This window comes from Centroberyx affinis, unplaced genomic scaffold, assembly GCF_046629955.1.
Source record: "Centroberyx affinis isolate AG114_WGS23_722 - 3 ecotype Tasmania unplaced genomic scaffold, CSIRO-AGI_Caff_v1 ptg006324l_1, whole genome shotgun sequence".
In the NCBI taxonomy this organism is placed as follows: domain Eukaryota; kingdom Metazoa; phylum Chordata; class Actinopteri; order Beryciformes; family Berycidae; genus Centroberyx; species Centroberyx affinis.
Genome location: NW_027283216.1, coordinates 105,001 through 128,942, shown reverse-complemented (window position 1 = coordinate 128,942; position 23,942 = coordinate 105,001). Strand labels below are relative to the sequence as shown.

Below are 23,942 nucleotides of genomic sequence, written 5' to 3'. Positions count from 1 at the left end.
ACCGGGTTGTGAACCGCCTCTGCAAAAGCACTGGTTTTTATTGACCCACACACACACACACACACACACACACACACCCAACCACCCTCCCACACACCCCCATCATCCTGGCTTCCGTCCACGTTTGGGTCCCCACACACAGGACACCTCAGCACTGTAAAATGGCTCTCTAAAGAAGCAATATAAACATCAGTGTCCAAGTCAGGGCCATGGTTCACTTGGAATGCACCCCACCTCAACTCCTAGTAGTAAGCACTAAGTCTCTCTCTCTCTCTCTCTCTCTCTCTCTCTCTCTCTCTCTCTCCCTCTTTAATTCTCTCCAAACTTCTCCCTCTATTTCTCTGTCAATTCAATTCAATTCAATTCTAAAATCTTTTATTGGATGATGGTCAAATCGTTGTTGCCAAAGCAATACAAAATTAAATAATAAAATAAAGATAAACATACATGCAAAATGTATTTTGAATGATAATGGTGTGGATATCTAATAATATAAATAAAGCATAACCAAACAAGACACAATAATCACAGAATATCTTAGAATATAATTCCTGTCCTGTCTTACTTCATGTGTTGGGACGGTAGGTAACATTTAGTAAGAAAGGTTCTCTGAAAGAGTTGTACATGGGACATAATTCTGGAATCGCTGGGATCCCCCCCCCCCCTCTCTCTCTCTCTCTCTCTCTCTCTTTCTCTCTCGTTGCCATGGCACCGCCTGCCTGAGTCAGTGCAGCGGTTAAAAACCGGTCACTCTGCCGGTGTGGATGTTCACGAACAGTCAGCATGTGGAGGCACACCGGGCGGGAAACCGGGAGGAACCGAGCTTGTGTAGTACAGTCGCGTGTGGCTCTGCTCTGTCCCGGGATGCGACACCGTCGGCTGTGAACCGGATCATCACGGAAGCACGGGACACACGGCACACCTGCGGGTTGGACAGAATAGATGGATGGACTTGCGCGAGTGCCGCCGCCGCCGCAGTTGCCCGTTTTCACTTTCTCTCGCGGTCCACGGGGGAGCGCGCGCCGCCACCGGTGCTGAACTCCCGCGGTAAGCTGATTTGACCAGGGATGTGAATACCTCTACGCGCGCGGGATTAGGAGGTTATTGGGTGGAAAAGAAACAAAAAACAAAAACGCGACAATGCTCCGCTGCTCGGTCCTGCATTCCCGGCTATTGTTCGTACGGTGGACGCACGGTGCCCGGTCTCCCCCGGTTCCACGTCATCTCCAGTAGCGTACCGGGTCCTCCTCTGCCGCTTCGCCTCGCGCTGCTCCGCTTTGAGTCGCTTGTGTGTTGGATAATATGACTTCCTGGCTACGTACATACGGTAGCGTCCCTCTGTGTCTCGTGCTCTCCTCCGTGGTGGTCACTGTCTGCGCTGAAGCCTCCCGTCCGGGTGAGTGGAGGCTCATTACGGCCAATTAAATCACACCACATCATGTCGTAGCAATTAGCCTGTTGTGTCAGGTCATTCTGCCTTCACTGCGCAGTGTCCGGCACCAGGGACATCTGTCTCTGCAGGGGGGGAACAGACCAGGGGTCCCAAACATTGTCATTAAACCCCGGACCCCCATTTGATAAGATTTTGCTCTAAGGAACCCTCTCTTAGATTAAAGAGAGGGTTAGATTAAAATTACATAATTATCATTATTACAGGTGAGGAGGTAACAACAGTGGGGGGTGATGACACCTTTGAATGAAGCAGGCATCCTTATATATTCTCTCATTATGCAGATATTTAGGTAGTGAAATAACAGTGACATTAATCTATCCCTCATTTTACTTAGGACCCCCTGGAGCCCCCATCAAGGGCCCCCCGGGGGTCCCCGGACCCCACTCTGTCACAGAGCAACACTGCCCTGTTTCAGTGGCATTTACCTCCAGGCGCTGATCGATGATAGTCTAATTAGAAGTTAAAAGCTTAATCTATTCAGTGGATTGCTGAGGGCCAGAGCGCTAATTGGGTCAGAGCGGCTCATTAGCGTTGTGTTAGTGATGCTGAGACCCGCGGCCCTTCTCTGCCCTACATCCCAACACTGCAGCGCACTGAAGTGGCTCGGGAAAATTGGATTTCACCAGATAAATCACTTCAATTCAACACTAATCTGACTACAGTAAGCCTATATGGGACTTTAACGGTGGTATTTTTGTGCCTTTTGTCACTGTAAAATCTCTACTGCAGCTTTGGACAGTAGGGAGTCTGACTGGATGTAGTATTTTGACAAAGTCCCACAAAAGTGATCTCACGCAAATGGTTTGTCAACGTGTCAGTGCATTGATGTGGGATGCACTGGTGCACACGTAGCATTCACCGTTTGACTCATGACTAAGGGCTGTGTGTGTGTGTGGGGGGGGGGGTATCTGTGTGTGTGTGTGTGTGAATGATCTCTTGCACAACTTCAAAAACTGAAGCACCTGTTCCCACACTCCCGGTCATTGTTCCACTAACATGCCTGACTGAAACACACTGAATAGCCCTGTATGTCTGCGTTAAACGGAGATGTGAAGTGGCACTCCCGTCATCATATGTGTCCATGATCTCTAAATATCCACAGGGGCTCCGCTGCATGGCTAATGAGTGTTGACACACACACTTTTTCATATGCTAATCACATTCTTTGCCTCTTGTCTCTGCTTTTTCTCTTCTCTTCTCTTCTCTTCTCTTCTGTCTCTCCATCTCTCTCTCTCTCCAGGTGACAGTGTGTGCTGGTCTGCTAGTATCTCTTCTTGTACAGAGTGTCTCAGACGTGGACCGCAGTGTGCCTGGTGCTTCGAGGAGGTAGGGGTGTGTGTGTGTGTGCGTGAGAGAGAGAGAGACAGAGAAAGAGAGAGAGGCTTAGAAAGAAAGGGAAGGGGGCAGACATGAGCATTCCTCAGATGACACGCAGCAAAGCTTTGATGCCATCCACAGATGTGTGTATAATGTGTGTGTTCAAGCTTAGACTGGCCTGCCCTATGACCTTTGTGTGTGTGTGTGTGTGTGTGTGTGTGTGTGTGTGTGCTTTGTCATAAAGCAGCAGAGACAGAGGGATTTCCATCCACGTGTTTAGTCTAGACACAAACGCACACACTCACACGTATCACCGCAGATAGTGCGTATGCATGCATGCACTTCCGCCTGTGTTTTTGTCTGTACCTATCTTGGCCTTTGTGTGTATTGTGTGTGTGTGTGTGTGTGTGTGTGTGTGTGTGTGTGTGTGTGTCTCGTAAAGAGCCCACCCTGAACCACTAAATAGCCGTGAGAAGCTGTAAAGCTGCCCAGCACCACCGCCACACTAGCCACTTATCACACCAGTCACAACACACACACACATACAAACAGCATTGACTAGACCAGTCTGTCAGCATGTGTGTGTTTAAAAGCTTCAGGTGGTTTCCCACCCAATGAACCCTAACCTTATCTGACACCATGGCCTTGAAGGGGGCGGGCTTCAGTGGTGTGTGAAAGCACCTTTAAACACAAGCACACACACAAGCATTCAAATACCACCTCCTACCTCTCCTTCCTACACACGCACACACACACTCACAAACTCACAGAGACAAACATGCACACGCACTTGCAAGTGAGCAGGTGCTTACTTAGATCCTAGTATTATTTTAATTCAGTGCCAGACCAAGGAGCATGTTAGGAAAGTCCCAGAAAGTCTCTCTGAAATTCTCTGTTGTTACAGGACAGATTATGGCCGCAGGAGCTCAGTTAATAAGTAGATAAGGGGAATGGGGATGGCCATAAATAAAGCCACAGAGAACAAGTGAACACCAACGAACTCATCCACTCTAGCTTTGATATAAAGACTGTACTGTCTTGCTTGCTCTAAGGGATTTAACCTTCAGCCTTTCAGGTTCATGTACCGCTCGCATGTTCGGCTGCAGCACAGGTTCCAGTCCCAGCCTGTACTGTATGCTGTTTACTGTTGGCTGCCCTGCATTTGTGTAATTTTTGTGTGAAGATTTTGTGTAACTAACAACAGGACAGGATATACATTAAAAAATAGGTATCCTACTTAAATGAGGGCAACCAGTCCCTCCAGTTTTTAGTGCTTGAGCCCTTAAAATGACTGCATGATCCCTCGGGCCATGTCACACTTACTCAGATGGACTCATCCCAGTCTGGTACAAAGCATCGTATTAAAATGGACATTGTGTAAATCTACACATCGAACGGTCTGGTTTTATGTATCCAGAGCTAACTAGTGTATTTGTGTTTTTCTCTCAGACCAGAGTACCAAAGGTTACTAATCCACTCTGGCTTTGCCAAAGCTGTAAGGCATGACACTGTTGTGTTGTTGAGGCAAATGGAAACACTGTGACATAACTAATAGGCAGCTAATACACACATACGCACACATGCAACCATGGACACACACATACACACCTGATCAAAAGATACACACACATGCGGTACAGAATACATGCCTCCAAACTGTGCTATTTTTAGACACAGACATCACATAGGGTAGATCTTGAACAGGAAGTTAGTCACTACTTTGAATAGAAACAAACTCAATGAAAATAGATACAGACAAAATTATTCAGTGACTCACTCACCAGTTATAACTGTCAGTCATATGACGTTTGTGCCGATTCCCTAAGTAGGTTATGACATAAGGGCCATAACTGTTTGATGACTTCCCCATCAGGTCAGAATATCAGGAAAAAGTTCCTGGTTTGTCTTTATTTATCCGAGTTCACATCCACTATCCGCCCTGCTTTTCACATCACTGAGAAAATGGTCAGAGGTAAATCATAGCAGGAGTTGTGATCTGTGATATGGTCTGATGGACTTTTTTGTTGATGTTAAGGTTTGATCAACACTGCTACTGAATGAATCTTGGTACAGCTAGACCCAGGTCAGAACATCAGGATATCCTTCTGATCTGACCAATGAAACCAGTGTGGCTATTTGTGAATCCAGTTTTGACCTTTCATTTTCTTACTTGAAATGAACTTTTACATGGGCCGCTGTGTGTTGTTCTAACAGGTATCATGATCAAATGACATTTGAAACCCATTGAAAACATAGCCTGTCATTTCCACTGCACAGGTGTGTCAATATCAAAAAATTTATTATTTTGTAACTTCTCAAGGAGATGAATTTTTGGAGATAGTTCAAGCTGAGTGACATTTATTGATAAAACTCAAGCATTTTTAGCAAAAACGTTCAACACTATAAAACCAAAGGCTAAAACCAAAACAGAAAGGCAGCAACAATGTATGAGATTTTTTCGTTGACTTAGCCTACTATAATGCTCTTCATTGAGGCTTAATAAGTGACCCTTTCCCTTTGACCTCCTGTGACCTGTAGGGCTTTCTGGATGGGGCGGGGGTTGGCCAGCGCTGCGACCTGCCACTGAACCTGCTGCGGAGGGGCTGCAGGCTGGAGTTCATAGAGCAGCCAGAGGTCAAGGTGGAGGTCAACGCCACCATCAGCAGTACACAAGTGTCCCCACGAGACATCAGCATCACCCTCAGACCAGGCAGGTGACCGCCGTGGGAGCCCAGCCCCTCCAGTATACTCGACATACAGGGCTTCACTGTGTACCACTTGATTTGTGCATGTTTTAGTCTCATCAAAGAGGGCGTCCTTAAATTTCAGATATTAAATAGTAGTTTTGTGTGTGTGTGTGTGTGTGTGTGTGTGTGTGTGTGTGTGTGTGTGCTCCTAGGTTCAGAGGCCAGTTTCATAGTGGCTGTAAACCAGTTGGAGCGTTATCCTGTAGATCTCTACTACCTGGTGGATGTATCAGCGTCTATGCAGGAAAACCTTGATCAGGTACGTGTTCATACACTCAGTTGTCATGGTGCTATGAATCATGATGATCATCAAGACAAATCTATCTGTCTATTCTTTATTGAGCAGTATGCGATTAATAAAAGGACATAAATATGGATTATTGTGAGCATTTAATTTTAATCAACGAGGATCATCTTCACATCTTTGCTGCAAATTTTCACATAACAACCACAATCCTCTTTTCATATTCAGAAAGAACGATACGTCATTGCCCTAAATGTTTCAGTGGACTGCATAAAATTTGCCCTTGTTTAGGCACACCATCCCATCCAAGAAAAGGGTTTGCTATTTAAAGCAGGCAGACAGGCATCGAGAGGTTCAGTTACTATTGGACTGAATGTTAGGCTGGATAAAATTGATCCAAGCAACTTTGAGCATAGTGTGATCTTTGCTGCCAGGCACAGGCAATTCAGAAAGCTACCTCCTGAGCTTTTCATGCACCGCTGTGTCAATGGTTTACCGACAATGCTGCGACAAACTAAAAACATCCGGTCAGCGGCGGTCCCATGGGTGAAAACAGCTCATTGACTAGAGAGTTCAAAGGAGAATGGCACGTGCTGTGCAAGTGAACAGGCAGGCAATAAACAGACTTTTATTGCCTTGCTTTTTACTTTTAGTTAACAGCATAGTACAACAGTGCTAATACTTGTGCTCTTGCCCTCCTCTCTTCTTCTTTCCTTTTCATATTCTACTCCTCCCCTTTCTCTTCTTCTATGCCTACATATCTGCTCTTACCTGTCCTTGGCCTATTCATTCTCTCCTCTCTCCTCTCCTCTCCTCTCCTCTCCTCTCCTCTCCTCTCCTCTCCTCTCCTCTCCTCCTCCTCCTCCTTCTCTTCCTCTCTGTCTGTGGTCCAGCTGAAGACGGTGGGTGTAGCTCTGTCCCATCGTATGACTGAACACTCGTCAGACCTGAGGTTGGGTTTCGGCTCCTTTGTGGACAAACCCGTCTCCCCCTACATCAACGTCCATCCCTCCAAGATCAACAACCCCTGCAGGTAAGACTCATAATCCGTTGGTGTAAAAATGAGAATTATTGAACTAGCCTGATTAAATGTTGATGATATCTGTGGGTGTTAATCGAGCCAGCAGTGTAAATCTTCCCTTTATTATAGATGATTCTTTGTGAATATGCTTGCTATAGTCATGTTATTTTGCAGCACTTTATATATTTGTTAAGACAAGTAATAGTAGTAATATTAGTACTAAGTATTACCATCATCATCTTTGATCATGTAGAGTGCTGATTTGAAGAGGAAATGCTGGTTTTATCTGGAGCCATATAAAGTTGGTCTTGCTTCAGAGAATCTATAGCCAGAACACACTGTGAATTAAAATGAGGACTTATATGGGTAGGCAGCAGATTGGGGGTTTCCTAGACCGTGTGGAAGCACATTATGCAGCTTGTTGGCCAGGGTTCAAATCCCCGTCACGGCCAGATTTTACCTCCTCTAGTTTATGTCTGGCCCCCACACATTTCTCATTCATTATCTGACAAAAACAGATAAAAGGCAAAAAATAGAAACAATCTTCAAGACCTTCAAAGTTTGCTTTTTTATACTCCCTAACTATCTTTCTACTTATATTAATGCGATAAGAATAGCGTGGGGATTTATGATTATTCACAAGTTCAAAGCAAGCTGCTCCCATTTGTTGTTCCCATTTTTCGACTGACTCAGTCCAAGATAATTGGTTCATCACTCAGTTGTCAGGGGCAACAGTGTTGTGATGATGAGCTGTGCTAGGAGACAGAAACAACGGGATTTTTAGTGTTTATTTTTTATAGCTTGTTTGTTTTTTCTGCGCTGGAGCTCTACGTTCCTGAATGTTGTAATAAAAACTGTTTGTGTCCGTCTCTGTCCAGCGATTATGAGATTCGTTGTCGTCCGGCCCACGGCTTCCACCACGTCCTGAATGTCACGGGGAATATAACAGAGTTCACACGTGTGATCAAACGCCAGCGCATCTCGGGCAACATGGACACACCTGAGGGAGGCCTGGATGCTATGCTGCAAGCCGCTGTCTGCCAGGTGTGTGTGTGTGTGTGTGTGTGTGAGAGAGAGAGACAGAGAGAGAGAGAGAGAGACAGAGAGAGACAGTCTGGCTCGCAGACAGTGAGATGGCAGAGATTTTTTAGATTAATTCAAGTTTTTTTTTCAGTTGGGTCATTTTCAGTTCACCTCAATAAACTTCCTATACTGGTGATGAGTATTAGTACTCAATTATTTCCTTCTTGAACGGATTCAGTATAATGTGACTTGACCCCGACTGTGGTGTCCAGTCCGCCTGCCGGTCTTGGAGACATTCAGCCTGGGAGAATGGTGGCACGCTGACTCAGCACTGGGCAGCGCCACTGGCATCCCACTAATTAATGACACCATCGCTGGGGTATGACACGCACACACACGCAAAGTCTGACGCCATAGCGCGGGTATTTCTCTCCTGTACACACACACACACACAGAGACACACACAGACAGTTGCTTACACTATGGTCTCCAGTAGGGGTGTGAGTCAGACGGTGCAGGGGGCCTGAGTAACCAGCCAACAGAGAGACACCACAGTGGGAATGAGTCTCAAAATAGACTCTCTCATAAGTGTACTGGATCCCCTTAAACAAACACACACACACACACAGGCCATTCTCATAGTCTCATACTCGCCTATGACTAACCTGAACGAGTCAGACACAAAAAGAGGGGGATTCTGTGACTGGCAGAAGAATTGGAACTGGTTTTCCATTGAATTGCACATGTTTCTGGCATTACAGACCTGACCACCCTGGGAACTGAAGTAGTTCAGATGTTTGAATGAGTGCAATTTCTAACCACATTTCTAACCTTGAAAATATGAAGCATGCACATATTTTCCAAATCAATCTGTTAAGTCTAATCGACCAGCGAAATTACATTTACTAGCAAGGGAATTAATGAAATTGCTCCGCAAAAATAGAACACACATTGTAGCGTGACTGAAGTTTGTAAATTAGGCCTGATGTGAATGCAGATGTTTTGGTATTTTTATTGAAATTGTTCATGTTCATTGTTCACAATTAAAATTAGCATCGCTTTTATTCAACAACTACGGCTGCACAAGGGATTAACTGGTGCTGATACATTATAGTACAGGATTTACACAATAGGCGGAGAACACAATGTAACAGGACTTATAGTGCAGACAAGATGTATTACAGTAGAATAAACATGATTACACTATGGGTATACCGTTGTTGTTGAAGTCTGTAGCGAGTTTAGAAATTATTGGGTGTTGGGACTATAAGCCTAAATGTAGACTTGGTTGTGTAGGTGAGTCTGTTTCTGTTAAGTGTTGAAAGCTGGTGTGGAGGGGGTCGTTCTGGGACACAGGAACCTACTGCTGAGCAGTGATGTAGTGGGAAATAAAAAGGTGGATAAACTATGATGGTTGGTGGTCAGCATAAAGAATCACAACCACTGCTATGAACAAAAATCAATTATATTTTAAGAAAAGTGTTGATTTATGTTTTTTCCCCCTTTAAAGACAATATTTTCATATAACTTACATCAGTTTGATACCACTTACTATGAACTAAATATCTGAACTCTCTCTCTCTCTCTCTCTCTCTCTCTCCCTCTCTCTCTCTCTCAGAGGGAGGTGGGTTGGCGTCCGGAGGCCAAGCGTCTGTTGCTGCTGATGACGGACCAGCCGTCCCACCTGGCGCTGGACAGCCGACTGGCGGGCATCGTCACCCCACACGATGGCCTGTGTCACATGGAAAACAACATCTACACAGAGAGCACTAGGATGGTGAGAGGAGCTGACATTTATCGATACTGGGAAATAAGTCCGGCTCCCAGGAAGATTAATAGAGGAACAGGGACACAGTCTGACAGTTCAACCAAAATAAATAGTGATGGAGAGAGGTAAAATGGACATTATATTGATGTTTACCTCATGATGTTCATTCATTGAAGGCCATAGTTTACCTCACCTTTTTATTTACCACAACTGATCACAATGAATGGGGCTCTCATATACAGAAATGCATGCACACACACAAAACATTGTCCCCCATCTTTCTTTCAGGACCACCCCAGTATGGGCCAGTTGTCTGACAAGCTGCTGGAAAACCACATCTACTCCATCTTTGCTGTGGAGAAGCAGCAGTATCAGTGGTATGAGGTAATCTCTCTAAAGCAAGCACACACAAACACATACTGCACATACCTGTGAAAATATATGATGACACACAAACATTTGAGGCAGCAGGGTGACGTGGTGAGTAGGGAGACCGTCTGGGACACCTGCTGCCCTCAGGACGTGAGACATTGGTGTGAATTGATTTATACCAGTCTTGAAAATGGCAGAAATTTAAAAAATCTTCTGCACTTTGATACCAAAATCATTCAGTTTGGCCAGACATATTAGGGGGTGTTTGTTTGTTTAACCCTCATCTCCCTGTCCCTCTCTAGGAGCTGGTTGGCCTGCTGCCTGGCTCCTACCTGGGCAAGCTGGGCCTCTTCCAGGCCCCAAACCTCATCGAGCTGGTGGTGGACGCATACAAGGTACTGAGTGCCGCACAGCCACACTGAGCTGGGATCTGCTAACCGCGTGCCACACATCCCTCTTCATTACCCTTCCCTCTTCGCCCCCAGAGATTAACTTATTTCCCTTATTTTTAGATTCCCCTCATTCTCCCTCAGTGTATTATTCATCCTTCAGACACTGGAGAGAAGGATAGGGACGAAGGTGGGAGAGAGCAGTGCAGCAGCACAACATGAGCTGCATTCATGATCCCACACAGTCTCAGTTCAAAAGTATTGAAGCATTAGTCTGCTTAGTCCGATTTTTTTAGCCTTGCTTAATCACGCAAGCTGACTAAATGCACATTCTTATTAGAGGACACGTTGACTGAGGAGAATATGTACAACGCATGTAAGCTATACAGTATTCTGCTCATATGTATCCAGGCAGAGCATAGAAAAAGAATCGAAACACTCACAGACTTCATTTCTGAACTTTCTCTGCCATTTATTTGGGGGAACAGATGATGGGAGATGCTTTGGGGCATTGAAGGCTTAATGAAACAGAAAAACACAGATGAGAACAGGAGGTTAGGGAGGGGTGTCCTTGTCTGTGTGTGTGTGTGTGTGTGTCTGTGTGTGTGTGCATATGTGTGTGTGTGTGTGTGTGTGTGAGACTAGGGGTTTGTTCGGTTGGCAGCAGTCTCGGCAATAATCTTGCCTCAGGCACAGGCCTCCATTGTTTGCTTCGAGAATCTGCCGAATCCACAGATCTGGGTGCATAGACACGCATACACACACACACACACACACACATGCACAAGCAGCGGAGCCAGAACAGAAGCTGGCATTATAATAGCTATCAGATCACCACGGAAACCATGTGTCCTAATCACAGACGAATACAAAGATGCTATTTTTGGTCCCACCTCCTTTTTCCCATAAGCCCCTGTGTATATCAGAAAGGCAGGACCACAATGAGGGCTTTCTGGAGACATGTGACAACTTTAATTAATCTCAGTTCTCTCTGTCTCGCTCTATGCCTTTCTCTTCCCTCTTTTCTCTCCTTTCTCTTTCTGCTTTTGACCCTCGCAGATTACGCTCAAAAAATTGTATTAGCTGTAAAAAATCGCAGCCCTGTACTGTCCTTTTCACTGTCTTTTATCTTTAACTCTCTCTCAGTACCAACTTCCCCCACACTGGAGATCCTGAATAAAGTCTCTAACTTGTTGGCTTTGATATACAGTATTTCTTGACTTCAGGTACTAAACTGCATGTTGGTTTGTTATGTCTTTCCTCCCTGGCTCCATCCAGAGGTTGTTGTCGGAGGTGGCGGTGTCGGTGGCGGTGGAGGACAGGGCAGTCAGCAGGTACTGGGTGTCTGTATCTCCTCTCTGTCCCGACGGGTCCACAGCCAACAACCAGAGCTGCTCTGGGGTGCAGCCCAACCAGACGGTACACACACACACACACACACACACACACACACACACACACACACACACACACACATACGCAACAGGTTACCAAGGCACACACAAAAAATAGTGGCTTTAAATCTAATTTTATGTACTTTTAAACACAAATGATTGAATTAAGCTCCCAGAGATGTCACAGGACATTTATTTGGTTGTATTTGACACATTCACACACACACACACACACACACAAACACACACATACAAACACACACACATCCAGAGCTTTACGTGACAGAAAAGATTTAGAGAATAATCCGAGCTCAGAAGATTATATCATGCTGTATTTAACAGGAAAACATTGCCGTGTGATTCCATAACCTTTTTTTTTTCTCACTGTAATCTTTTTCTCACCTTTTGGACCAAACATGAGAGCTTTAATCCACACAAATTGGACATTTAGATTTGGAAATAGGCCACATATCAGTCATTCCTCTCGTACCTTTTCTCTTTTGCCACTGAAACAAAAGGCCTAAACACTCCCACAAAGGTTTTAATACTGTAGTGAGTACTGAGTTTCTTTTTGGCACTATACAGAAACTTTTCTGTTAAGAATCCCTTTGGAATCCATTCTTAACTTTAAACACCAAGGTGCTTAAGCATTGCTCCACAGACTGAAGTTTAGCCATTTAAGCCATGACTGGATTTCACAACCCGAAGTACAAAATTGTCCTCACTAGCTAAAATCGGAATTATGGAAAGTACCTACACTCATTGAACTTTTGATCAAAAAATAAGTGTGAGCCTGAAGGTAGATTCCAAAGTAACACTTTATTTGGATAGTCTGATGATATGCAACTATCAGGTGACAAAAAATAGATGTTCAACAAAGTGTCACTTCCCTATTTGATGTATTTCTGCAGACTATATGTAACCCTAACCCAATTTTTAACCCTAATCAGACAGTAAATATCTATAAACTACTTTTCACACCATTGTGAGTATCACCTAAAACTCAGTACATGTTTTAGTTACACATTATAGTTACCTGATAGTAAGTTGAGTATCAGAATTGGACCATCCCAATAATATAAATAAAGCATGGCCAACTGTTTTATCTTCCTATACAGGTCTACTTCAACATCACCGTCGGCCTGCGCTCTTGTCCCGATGCTGGTGAAGATGAAGATGTAACGATGGTGGTTCGCCCCGTGGGCTACAACGAATCCACCGTGGTCCGGGTCCGCTCCCGATGCCGCTGCAGCTGCGGGCCGACGGGACGTTGCCGCGACGACAGCCAATCGCCGTGCAGCGAGACTCCAGACAGGACGGATCACGTCCTGAATCGGGACTCAGATAGAGATTCGGACTCGGACTGTCGGGCCAATGGGTCCAACGCGGACTGCAGCGGTCGGGGAGTGTGTGAGTGCGGGAGGTGTGTGTGTGAGCAGAGCCGGCTGGGCACGGTGTACGGAAAATACTGCCAGATGGATGACTTCTCCTGCCCGTATGAAGAGGGACTGCTGTGTGGAGGTAAGGGGGAGATGCACACACACACACACACACACACACACACACCTACACAGAGATTCCCAAGACACACACACCTGATTAATACCAATACTTGATATTTAAATAGTGATTTTGAAGATAATTTTATGTACATTTAACTCCTAGAGATTTCACAGGATATAAAATACACTCACACACACACAATCTACAAATGTCAATGCACTTCGGTAACAGTCTCTCCTCCTGTCTCCCCTTCTCCATGTCCGTCCCTCTCAGGGCGGGGTGTGTGTGCATCAGGTGAGTGTGTGTGTGGTGACGGCTGGACAGGCGATAGCTGCAGCTGCCCTGTTTCCACAGCAACCTGCCAATCAGCCAACGGCTTGCTGTGCAGCGGGCGGGGCAGGTGCGTGTGCGGCAAGTGTGTGTGTGATGACCCCCAGCACTCTGGAAACTTCTGTGAGCGATGCCCCATTTGCCACAGCACCTGCCAATCATACTGGTAACTGCCCCTTATTTGTCAGTATACCTGTCGGTTAGTTGCACCAGTTTCTATGAAGAATGTCAATCATGACGGAAGCCATGAAAACAGCTATTCAGTGTTCATACTTTTGAAGCTGACCCTGCTGTCTTGTTCTCTCTCTCTCTCTCTCTCTCTCTCTCTCTCTCTCTCTCTCTCTCTCTCTCAGGAAGTGTGTGGACTGCCACCTGTCCCACGGTCTCACACAGGAGGAGGCGGGACACTGCAACCACACTTGTGCCCCATTGGTGGGCTACATAGATGATGTCTCAGGTACAACAGGCTCAGCCAATAGAAACTGGCCCAGAGCACAATTCTAACACCCGGGCTTTGCTCCATTTGCAGTTTGGTTTTTTTTAGATCTCAGTTGATTTGTGTAAGCAATATGGTGGCCTTTTGTTGTCTTTAATTCAAAGCTGGGGATCTAATTGATTTTCCTTCTTGTCAACAAGATTTGGCTTGTCATTTACTATTTGACTAAGAACTCAGGATGAGAAACCAAGAGCTGAAAGCCACAGCGGTTCTGTAGTCATGCTACTTTCTTCTTCTTTTGTTTTCAATAATCCTGTTGGATTTTCATCGGGGCTTGGAGCTTGGCATGCCTAAACTGAATAACATCTCACTTCCTGTCTCTCTCTCTCTCTCTCTCTCCCCCCCATCCCTCTCTCTCTCTCTCTCTCCCTCCCTCTCTAGGTCCAGCAGGGGAGATGTGGAGTCAGTGTGTGTACATCAGTAATGACAGCTGTCGCTATAGGTTCCAGACAAGGTTAGCGTCTGGACGGACCCAGCTCCACATTAGTACACGCCCAGGTATGATGTTTGCACTCATACACACACACACACACACACACACATATACGCATTCTATCCAGGTCACTTCCGTTGCTACCATTGCTGTGTTAGTGCACCCTGGTGTATTTGAGTCAGCAAGCCTGCTGTCAGTGTTACAGCTGTATTTTACATTTCCCCTCAGTTCCCAGCTCACTTTCACATTGATTTTCACATCTGTACACACACACACACACACACACACACACACACTATTTAAAGCCGACTAATACACCCACATACCCTGGGTTACGCACACACGCACATCAACACACATCCAAGTGTTACAGTTCGTCCCCGCCTCCCCAATTTTTGGAACAGCGCTGGTCATTGTGTTTTCCCCCTGTCTCCCTCTATCCCCTCACCCCTCCTCCACCCAACGGGACACTCTCTTCCCGTTCACGCCCACTCCTCCCGGGTGCAGCAGGAGCCAGGTCTCCATGGTAACCCTGTTAGAAAATGTCAGAGTAGAACTTTGGGCTCTTTGTGTTGCGAGATGAGCCCATCATCCACACATGACCCCAACAGATACACTGCTAGCTAACTATTCAGTACAGCACCACTGGCACAGCTGCCACTGACTGAGTGTGTGAGTGTGTGTGCGCACATGGTCTTTAGGGAATCTCTGTCCATTGTACGTATGTATTTATGATTGCGTAATTTGGCGTGCATGCGCATTTGTATCTGTGTGTGTATATATGTACATGCGTGTGTGTGTGTGTGTATGCGTGTGTCTTCTAATTCTGCTGGACTGCAGTAATCTCTAACTTTTTGCACATCACAGGTAGAGGCGTTGTGTCCCAGTGCTCCACAATTAATGATATAACGTACCTCTGTGTGTGTGCGTGTCCACAGAGTGTGCGAGCAACAGTCGGCTGGTTGGGACCTTCCTGAGTGTGTGTGCTCTGACGGTGCTGTGCGGGCTGGTGGTGGTGGCTGTGTCCAGGCTGATACTACAGAAGAGAGGCTGGACAGCAGGGGGCGCCACTGAGGATGGAGGCTACCACCCCACTGGCAAGGTGAGTTCACAGAGGTCCTCTGAGGGTGAATGGAGAGTTCCACCACTCAAATATCACTTCTGTCTCAGCGGTTAGAGAGACAAAAAGGTTAGTGGTTTGATCCCCACAACAGTCTGTCCTGTCAAATTGTCCTTTAAAGCCACTGAACTTCTAGCAACTCATTCACCGTAAGTTGTTCTGGATGAGCATGTCAGCTAAATGCCAAAAATGTAAATCATCAACTCATCAGGAATAAAGAAATTTCTGAGTTCAGTTTGACAACCATATATTTGGGAAATTCTGCCACTGAATCGTTTCCATGGACCATAAATTCATGAGATGAAATGATCAAAAAAGAACTATATAAACATCTCAATCTAAGTTAACAAATCTAAATTAAGATTCTTTTTCATGTACTGTAGGACAGAAAAAGATGCTGTCAGTGGTACAGCTGTATTTTACATTTCCTCTCAGCTCCCAACTCACTCTCTAGAGTAACCAGATCTGTGACGTTACAGTGATATACAGCACCGTTGAGAATTAATTGAAAAAGTTGGGAAGTGAGTGTGAGAGCAACAAGGGGGATTTTCTGAGGATATGAGAACCTATTCTGGTTTAGATTGATTATCACCGACCTTGTTTGATTGTAAAAGCTCCCATTCATTGTTGATGAAGCTGCTACAGGTTGATCATCTTGATGACGTCACAGATTATAGTCTTGGTAAATATTGATATAACGGTTTGGAAAACACATTTGAATTCTTAAATTGAGCAGAATTCCCTTGTAAGGTTGCAAATGTAATATTATACTCTCCCGTAAATATTTACCATCATCTGTGAGTGTTTCAAGTGTCGTAAAGCTGCAAATATTCCCCAGATTCTATTATATAACAGACACTCAACCTGCTCCTCTGATGTTGAACCTCTCTGAGCTGCTGTTACTGAGGAATGAGGGAGTGTTTATGTTTGTTTGTGTGCACGCAGATGTGTATGTGTGTGTTTATGTGTGTGTGTGTGTTTTACTGATTGTGTTTCTGTCCCCCTTCAGGACCTGTCATACATCCCTACAACCAATGAGAAGACAGTTACCTACAGGAGGGACCGCCCCCCTGACCGCCCCGTGGAGATGCACATCCAGGTTCCCAAGATGCCCCTCAACGACCCCTGGCAGTGCTAGGCCGAGGTCAAAGGTCAGGCTCAAGGTCAGGAGGAAGTTAATAGCAATAGAGACCTATAGAGGGAGAGTTGGGCAAATGCCTTCTTCCTGCCTCTAACCTTCACATAACTCCCAGCAGCTCTACCTTGTGACTTTGTAAAGTGGTAAACTAAATGATGAGGGCGCCATGGAATCATGTGTAAGTCTTATGAACTGAAATGCCATTGACCAAACTCTCATGGACTGTGTGACTATGGCCAGTATCCTTTAAAGGATGAGGAGAGGAAGAGCACACGTCACCTCCTCTTCTTCCTCTGTTGCAGCAGGGAGGCTACTTCTTTTACAGGGTACGACGTGGTCATTCCTTGCTTTTTTAGCCATGCAGTAGTTACTGCTCTAACTTATGAGTGTGTGTGTGTGCGTATGTGTGTGTGTGTGTGTGTGTGTGTGTGTGGTTAGGGCAGGGGGTGGGGGGTGCAGGTAGATGCACATATGCAGGCTTCCTATTTATAATTTTATGGCAAAAACACTATTTGTGTTCGGTTTCTGTGCTTATATGACACTTGGCTAAACTGTAGAATCAATCCAGCTGTGATATCATCCTGTCTCAGCCTGCCCCTATGTGGTCAGTGCGAGGTATGGCATTGTTTCTCCAATAATACTGTCTATATTACTGACCTCAGCTGTATTGCCTTGGGATTTGATACATGAAGCACACCAATGGTTTCAGTAGAAAGTGCGCAAAATTATACGGAATCGTATTTTGAATTTTTACCTTGGTCAGATTCATTAATGATTAATGAAGTGCTTTTTTTCTCAAAGTGCTTTTAATGTTTCTTTGTTGTATTTTGCATTGTGTTTTTCCATTTTTATGTGAGGTTCACCGATCAACTGCCTTGCTCATTAATATTATGTTATAGATTTTTTTATCACGTAAAGTGAGCATGTAGTTCTGTACTGTTGTCAACTGTAAATAATCAGTTTAGACTTGCACTAGAACAATTGTTTTGCATTGTACTACTGAAAACTGTGGAGTCCCATTACAGGACAGGAGTGTGTGAGGCTGTGGAGGGAGCATGGGGCAAGTGGCATGGCTGCTTCTGCTTTGCTATACATTGGGCATTGGGAGTCACCTGCACATTAAGTATAGATGAAACTGACAAAACAAAACCAGAACACTGGACTGACAACAGACTGAAACTTCATATCTGAAATACTGACATACTGACAATTATTGACAACCATATCATCACTAGAAAGAACATGTGACCTCTAAGTCAGGGACAGAAACATATCTGCGTACATCTACTGATCACTCCAGGGTCTCTGCTGTCCAGAACCATTGAATCCAGTTGCACTGTACTAAAACGGTTAGACTCGATGAATAGACCGACTTCTGGGCAAAGGTACAAATCAACCCTGGGTTTGGATAAAGGTACTGAAATCAGAGCTGGTATTTTACTCCTTACCCTCCTCATACAGAGCCATGATGGTTCAATCCATTCGCTCCACTGGATCCCAATGCATGGCCTCCTATGAGAAGATTTATTGCCCAACCCTGTCTCTCTTTTTGATGTTTATTTAACACTATGTTTACAGCAATAGCTGCTCTAATGTTTAGTTGGGAACACTAATTATTATTTATTGTGATTTTTATTTCTTTTTATTTTACATTTTTATTGTGCTATTTTATGGTACTTAATATCATTCAGCCATCTGGCTACTTGAGATACAGGTAGTAAGTACTGTTGTGTGTTTATGAAGAACGCACTCTATCTCTAAGCATGAGAATGAATCAGCAATAAAGTAATAATCATCTCATCTAACCGGGCATTGACTTTGGAGTAACAACAGCACTTTTCTGTGTAATTTTGCTGTAAATTTATGTGACTAGTTGTGTAGCATGAATGTTTTCACCAAAATAAAATGTGCCAGATTTTTTATTCTTTCTTGTGGGGTCTTCTGCTTTTCTATCCTGAAATCCTAAGTGTAAAAGAAATGAAATGTTGAACAAATATATCCCACTGAGACAATTTATACCTAATGAAGAAGGGCTGTGCTTGATTTGAAAACTATATTTTCCTATATTAATGTTGTGCCTCAAATATTTGTTTAGAATTCACTTGAATTTATGTAACTGGGTAATTTGTGTATTTCTAAAGTATTTTGTGGTACCACAAAATGTATAAAAATGTAAGGATTGCCCTAACCTTTGCATACGATCCATGTATTAGAAATACAGGTGACTGCATACATGTAACACTAGGTGGAGCTAAACGCAAACGCAACTCAGAAGAGAGTTGTGAGTGTGAGTGAACTGTTTCAGTGTCACTAGTTGCAGCCAACTGCAGTTCTTCTGCAGTTGTTAAAACTGTGCAAAATACAATGTTTGCACATTAACTAACCTGTTAATAGCATGCTTTGTCAGCATTTGCCAGGACAGAATTAACTTCAACCTTGAAGCAACTTTTTCATTTCCAACAACTGTTTTGAGCAGTAGGCCTCATGTCCCACATCATCCCATTCAGAAGGCGACGGATTAGTTCATGTTGCATTTTATTAGTTTGATGAATCTTATATTTACTTCTGGCTCAGCAAAAATCAAATCCTAACGGACCATTTTAAACAAATGCTAATAATATTGAAAAACTTAAGCAAGAAGAAAATTCTTCTGTAGGCCTATATTTGATTAAGACCAATATTGTTGAGAATGTAGTTTTGCCTGTATGGCCTAGAATTATAGATCATAGTTCATTTATTTATTTATTATTTAATTTGTTTCGCTCACAAATAATTTTCGCTGAAATTTGACTCATTCGTTTACAGTCAAATTATAATAGACAACGAATTCGTAAATAATGAATAATTAACGAGATTTGATTGAGACAGCAGTTATCCGAGACTCATTAAAACAGGAAATGACCCAAATCTGTCCAGTTTTATTGATACCAGAGATAATTATGATACATGCAAAGATAAATTAAAACAATTAAGTGTTTCAACCAAACAAATTTTATGATATGATAATGACATAACCTTAAATAAGAATTCAAAGTGCGGCTTGATTTCAAGAAATATCTAAATACCCACGGGCAATAACAGATTTGGCTAGTTTAATTCTTAACAAAAAAATGATGTTCAGTAGGATAGGCCTAAATTATAGGCATATTCCCACATAAAATGTCTTCAAATGGTGCACATTTGATAAATTGAAGTAGCCTAAAGTATTTTAAAGTATCACAAAAAAAATAAAAAAATAAAAAATAAGATGAGGTAAGGACACAGTTTTCATCCACAGCTGAAGTTCATGATAAAGTGCCATTTCAGTTTTTAAGTGTCCAAGGAAACACTCCGCACAGGCTTCAGTGTAAACAAATACCCAAGTGTTGCTTACAATTCATGCTCAACCTCGTGAATTATTCCACTGCATTCTGTCGGTCGGTGGTTTGGACAGTCTCCCGCACGTGCAGCAGACCGGGGGACTGGCTCGGGCTACCGGAGACACTGTTGTCCGTGTCGCTGCTGCCTTTACCGAGCCCCGATTCCCCACCGTCTTCTGCATCTTCTGCGCTGTGCGTCCTCGCGTGCTTGCTGAGGTGGTCGGAGCGCATGAACCGTTTGTGGCAAATGGAGCACTCGAAGCGCTTCTCTCCGGTGTGCGTGCGCAGATGCCGCTGGAGCTCGTCGGAGCGCGTGAAGCGTTTCCCGCAGAAGAGCCAGTTGCAGACGAACGGCCTCTCCCCGGTGTGCCAGCGCAGGTGGGCCTTCAGGTGAGAGGTCTTGCCATAAACTTTCCCGCAGCCCGGGATGTGGCAGCTATGCAAGCCCCTCCGCCGCGGGCTCGTGCCCCCCGGGCCCAGTCTCTCAGCCTCCTGGCAGTTCGGGCAGTCGCACGTGGCTCTACCTGTGTAACGCCGCGAGGAGGAGCGGGAGGAAGCAGGCAGGGAAACGCCGGGGGTTCCTGTCAGCGCAGGTGCACCGACCGTGGTGGACTCTGAGTAGGAGGCCGGGGCAGGCGGCCTGAAGCCGTCCAGGAGGTGCTGCGCGGCGGGCAGGAGGTGCTGAGAGGGCCCGGGGCTGAAAGCGGGGTGGCTGTGGGGCAGCGAGCTGTAGTCGGTGCTGTAGCCGCTCAGAGGAGAGGGCAAACCGGCTGGACTCTGTGTGTCCACCCAGCCGGTGCCCATGTCCCACCAAGCAGAAGACCCGCCAGGAACATTACCGACCTCTCCCACGGGCTTGAACCAGGACTCATAGGGGTGCGCGTGCATCCTCGGATAGATTCCCGCTATGCTGTCTACCGACGAGGGGAATTTGGTCAGAAACACAGACCGCTGTGCGTGCGTGTGCTCAGGAACACTGTTGTCTGATGGTACGGCGGTCTGGTACACCGAAAAATCATTTCCAAAAGGAGAACTGGCGGCGGTCAGAGAGAAAGCGCTAGAGGTCTCTGCCAGTCCGGTCCCGTTACTCTTGGAGGTCCCAGTGGGAACCCCGAGCGAGGTGAGGCAGCTGCCCAGGCTGCTGCTGCCCGGCGCGGCTCTCTTCCAGGGGTGGAAGCCCTTGACGAGTCCCGGGGCTCCGTCGGAGAGAGCGGGGGAGGACGAGGGGCTGTAGTCACCGATTCTGCTGCAGGTGGCGGCCAGCATGGCCAGGGGGGTGCTGCCCAGCCGGGGCTCCTCCTAGAAGAACACACACACGGTACATTACTCCAGCGCGCAATGGCAAAACACTGTGCGTAAAACAGAAAAAAAAAACTCTATAGGCTTTTAGTCATGCGTCATGCTGAAACTAAACTGTATTAGTCAAAAAGATCTAAAAGGCACTATGCAAGTAATTTTAAGTAAGAAGGTGACATTTATCAGTGGTTGGCCTATAGCATGGCGGACCTGGGATGCGTCAGAGCGCACCGTGGCACCAAATGGTTGGTATCAGAGCGTCTCTCTCTTGGATCATTCCGACTGTGTTTTCGGCACTTAGAGAGGAAGTGCAGCGGCATATCCAAATGATATAGAGATACGTTGTTTACAATCTGGCTAACGATAAAAAAAAAATGCTAAAAATTGTCCTCTCTGTTGTCTTTACATACTACAGCGAGCGCGTTTCTGGGGTCACATGCGTATCTGTTCATCCTTTCATCGTCTATGAATACATTCCTAATAGACCGACCTGCTTTACACTCTGTTCCAATGAAACTGCATTTATAAACACACCCTTGACATGATGAACAGGAACTTCTGTTTAAACTAGTCAGTGAAAACAACAACAAAGGCAAGTTAACAACTTACGAAAAAGAAGTAGGAAAAGAAGCAGCCTACTTCTAGAATACATTTTAAATGACAGCAAAATTGTAAGTCGCTATATAAGGCTTATTAAAGGGATATTACAGTATAACCATAATAGATAAAATGCAATAAAGTATGCTATGAACTCACTGAGTACCACAGACACACTACGCCCTTATAAGAATATTCTAGCAATATTGAAGGAATATAAAAAAATAGGCTATGGCATTTTTTTCGATAGCCCACGGATGTGAGTTTCATTCGGAAAAGGATACCGGTTACCTAATAGGCAAAGCTTCCCAGAGAAAGTAAACTTACCCCAAGCAGTGTAGCAGCCATGGTCTGTGATGATACCCTCCGCTGTGAGATGTGTGTGTGCGTGCAGTGAGCGGCGGTGAAGAGTGTGCGTTCCCTCTCTGACTGCTTTAGTAGTTGTAGCTTCTCCGTGGCTTTGAAGTGCCGCTGAGAGCCCGAGGGCCAATCAGAGGCCAGCTCAGAATGTCTACACGTTTGTGCCATGGTTTGTGCCCGAGGTCGTCGTAAATTTCAAAGTGAGATCTCGCGAGCACGCTCAACATGGGCAACAAGTACTAGGGTTTCATAAAAACTAAAGCCACGAGAGGCCGTGCTTTACAGTAATTTGAGCAGCTTGGTTCAAGTGGGTTATTTGGCGCGTGTTGGGTTGGTTATAGCCTAACTCATTACACGTTACTCGTTAGACTAGTCTACTGGTTTCAAAAGTAATGGCATTACTTTACTTATCACGCACTGTGTTATAGGCTGTGCAATTTTCCGTTACAACCCCAAAATTTGGCCGGTGGCTTCCTCTCTAACCTTCAAAAATCAGTTAGGCTACCTCTCCTCCTCCTCCTCCACCTCCTGTGAATGGCCATCATTTTGCTCAATAGTCATAGGCTACTGGGCAGACTTTTTTTTTTTTTAATAAAACGGCAGTATAGCCTAACCATTCAAATTCTGTGGCAGTAACCTAATCCACCATTAAGATCGCAAATGCCCAATAACTCTTCCATTTTTCATTGATAATAATTAAGTTATAATTAAATTATGTCTTTACACCATATAGTCCTTGTATACTAGGTAACAACGTGGCTGCTAAGCAACACAGTACACACAGACAGGGCGTAATTTTTCGGTCGGCGCATTAATATTTCAATCAGCTGTTCTGCGGTCCGGGTGAGTTTATCTGGTGTTTACACCACACACAACAGCTTCGAACGTGACTCAGCCAATCAGAACGGAGGATCGGAGCTATCCGTTTTATTCGGCAGTAATTCAATGTACACAGGCCTAAAGACAAGTAAAAATGGTGAGTTTTTAAATGTTTAAAAAGTTTTAAAATGTTTCAGTAGGCTATAATAAAACCCAAACACTTGAATAGATGTAGGCCTGTCAGACAGAGTAGCCTTGGTTACGGCAGGCTGGAGTCTAAACGTGTTGTTTTTATTGATGTTGTGAAGCCGTGCTGAGGGAGAGGCAGATGAATGAGAGGCCGGCCCCGGTCCGGCCCGTCCTGTCCCGGGGGCGTATCCGGTCAGCCCCGGGGGAGGGAGGGGGAGGACACCACCACTGCCTCCGCAATTTCTTCTCATTCAACACCAAACGAATGTTGGCTTTTAAAAGGATATCTACTGTTTTTTTCTCCATCTCATAAATCATTTATTTTGTAGGCCTAAATATTTGGCCGACATCGTAAGGGACCTTCGACAACGTGAACAAAACTTTTATCAATTTAATGTGTAGGAATAGACAGGTTATAGGCCTACTTGTTAACAACAGGCTATACCGGATGGTTAACCAATATGATGACGCACACCCTGGAAATAACTCCTCAGCCTCTTAATATATGAGCATCCACAGCGCAGAGGGAGCATTTCATTTGAATTTCAAATTTAATAAAACAGCAGGATTTAAA

The 23,942-nt window shown here is 44.9% G+C and overlaps 2 protein-coding genes across 2 annotated transcripts; one reads left to right on the top strand and one right to left on the bottom strand.

The window, feature by feature from the left end:
- Positions 1-1,302: 1,302 nt before the first annotated feature.
- On the top strand, positions 1,303-16,748 carry itgb8 (integrin, beta 8). The gene is made up of 16 exons (XM_071512499.1): positions 1,303-1,396; positions 2,694-2,779; positions 5,309-5,480; positions 5,670-5,776; positions 6,655-6,794; positions 7,661-7,826; positions 9,424-9,582; positions 9,862-9,957; positions 10,248-10,340; positions 11,613-11,753; positions 12,847-13,249; positions 13,505-13,727; positions 13,915-14,018; positions 14,439-14,555; positions 15,429-15,592; positions 16,620-16,748. Exons 1-16 carry the CDS (start codon positions 1,303-1,305, stop codon positions 16,746-16,748), a joined length of 2,394 nt encoding a protein of 797 aa, XP_071368600.1.
- A 3,255-nt stretch (positions 16,749-20,003) lies between these two features.
- On the bottom strand, positions 20,004-22,415 carry sp8a (sp8 transcription factor a). Its single transcript, XM_071512511.1, has 2 exons — positions 22,328-22,415; positions 20,004-21,406 (listed from the first exon to the last, which is right to left on the bottom strand). Exons 1-2 carry the CDS (start codon positions 22,346-22,348, stop codon positions 20,144-20,146), a joined length of 1,284 nt encoding a protein of 427 aa, XP_071368612.1. The 5' UTR covers positions 22,349-22,415; the 3' UTR covers positions 20,004-20,143.
- Between the last annotated feature and the right edge of the window lie 1,527 nt (positions 22,416-23,942).

What these genes read in the sequence shown, in the direction of transcription:
- itgb8 (XM_071512499.1), top strand. Translation starts at nt 1,303, where the DNA reads ATGACTTCCTGGCTACGTACATACGGTAGCGTCCCTCTGTGTCTCGTG. An exon ending in CAGCATCACCCTCAGACCAG is followed by an intron (nt 5,481 to 5,669) that starts GCAGGTGACCGC and finishes GTGTGCTCCTAG; the next exon opens with GTTCAGAGGCCAGTTTCATA. An exon ending in CTACATAGATGATGTCTCAG is followed by an intron (nt 14,019 to 14,438) that starts GTACAACAGGCT and finishes CTCCCTCTCTAG; the next exon opens with GTCCAGCAGGGGAGATGTGG.
- sp8a (XM_071512511.1), bottom strand. Translation starts at nt 22,348, where the DNA reads ATGGCTGCTACACTGCTTGGG. An exon ending in TGGCTGCTACACTGCTTGGG is followed by an intron (nt 21,407 to 22,327) that starts GTAAGTTTACTT and finishes GTGTTCTTCTAG; the next exon opens with GAGGAGCCCCGGCTGGGCAG.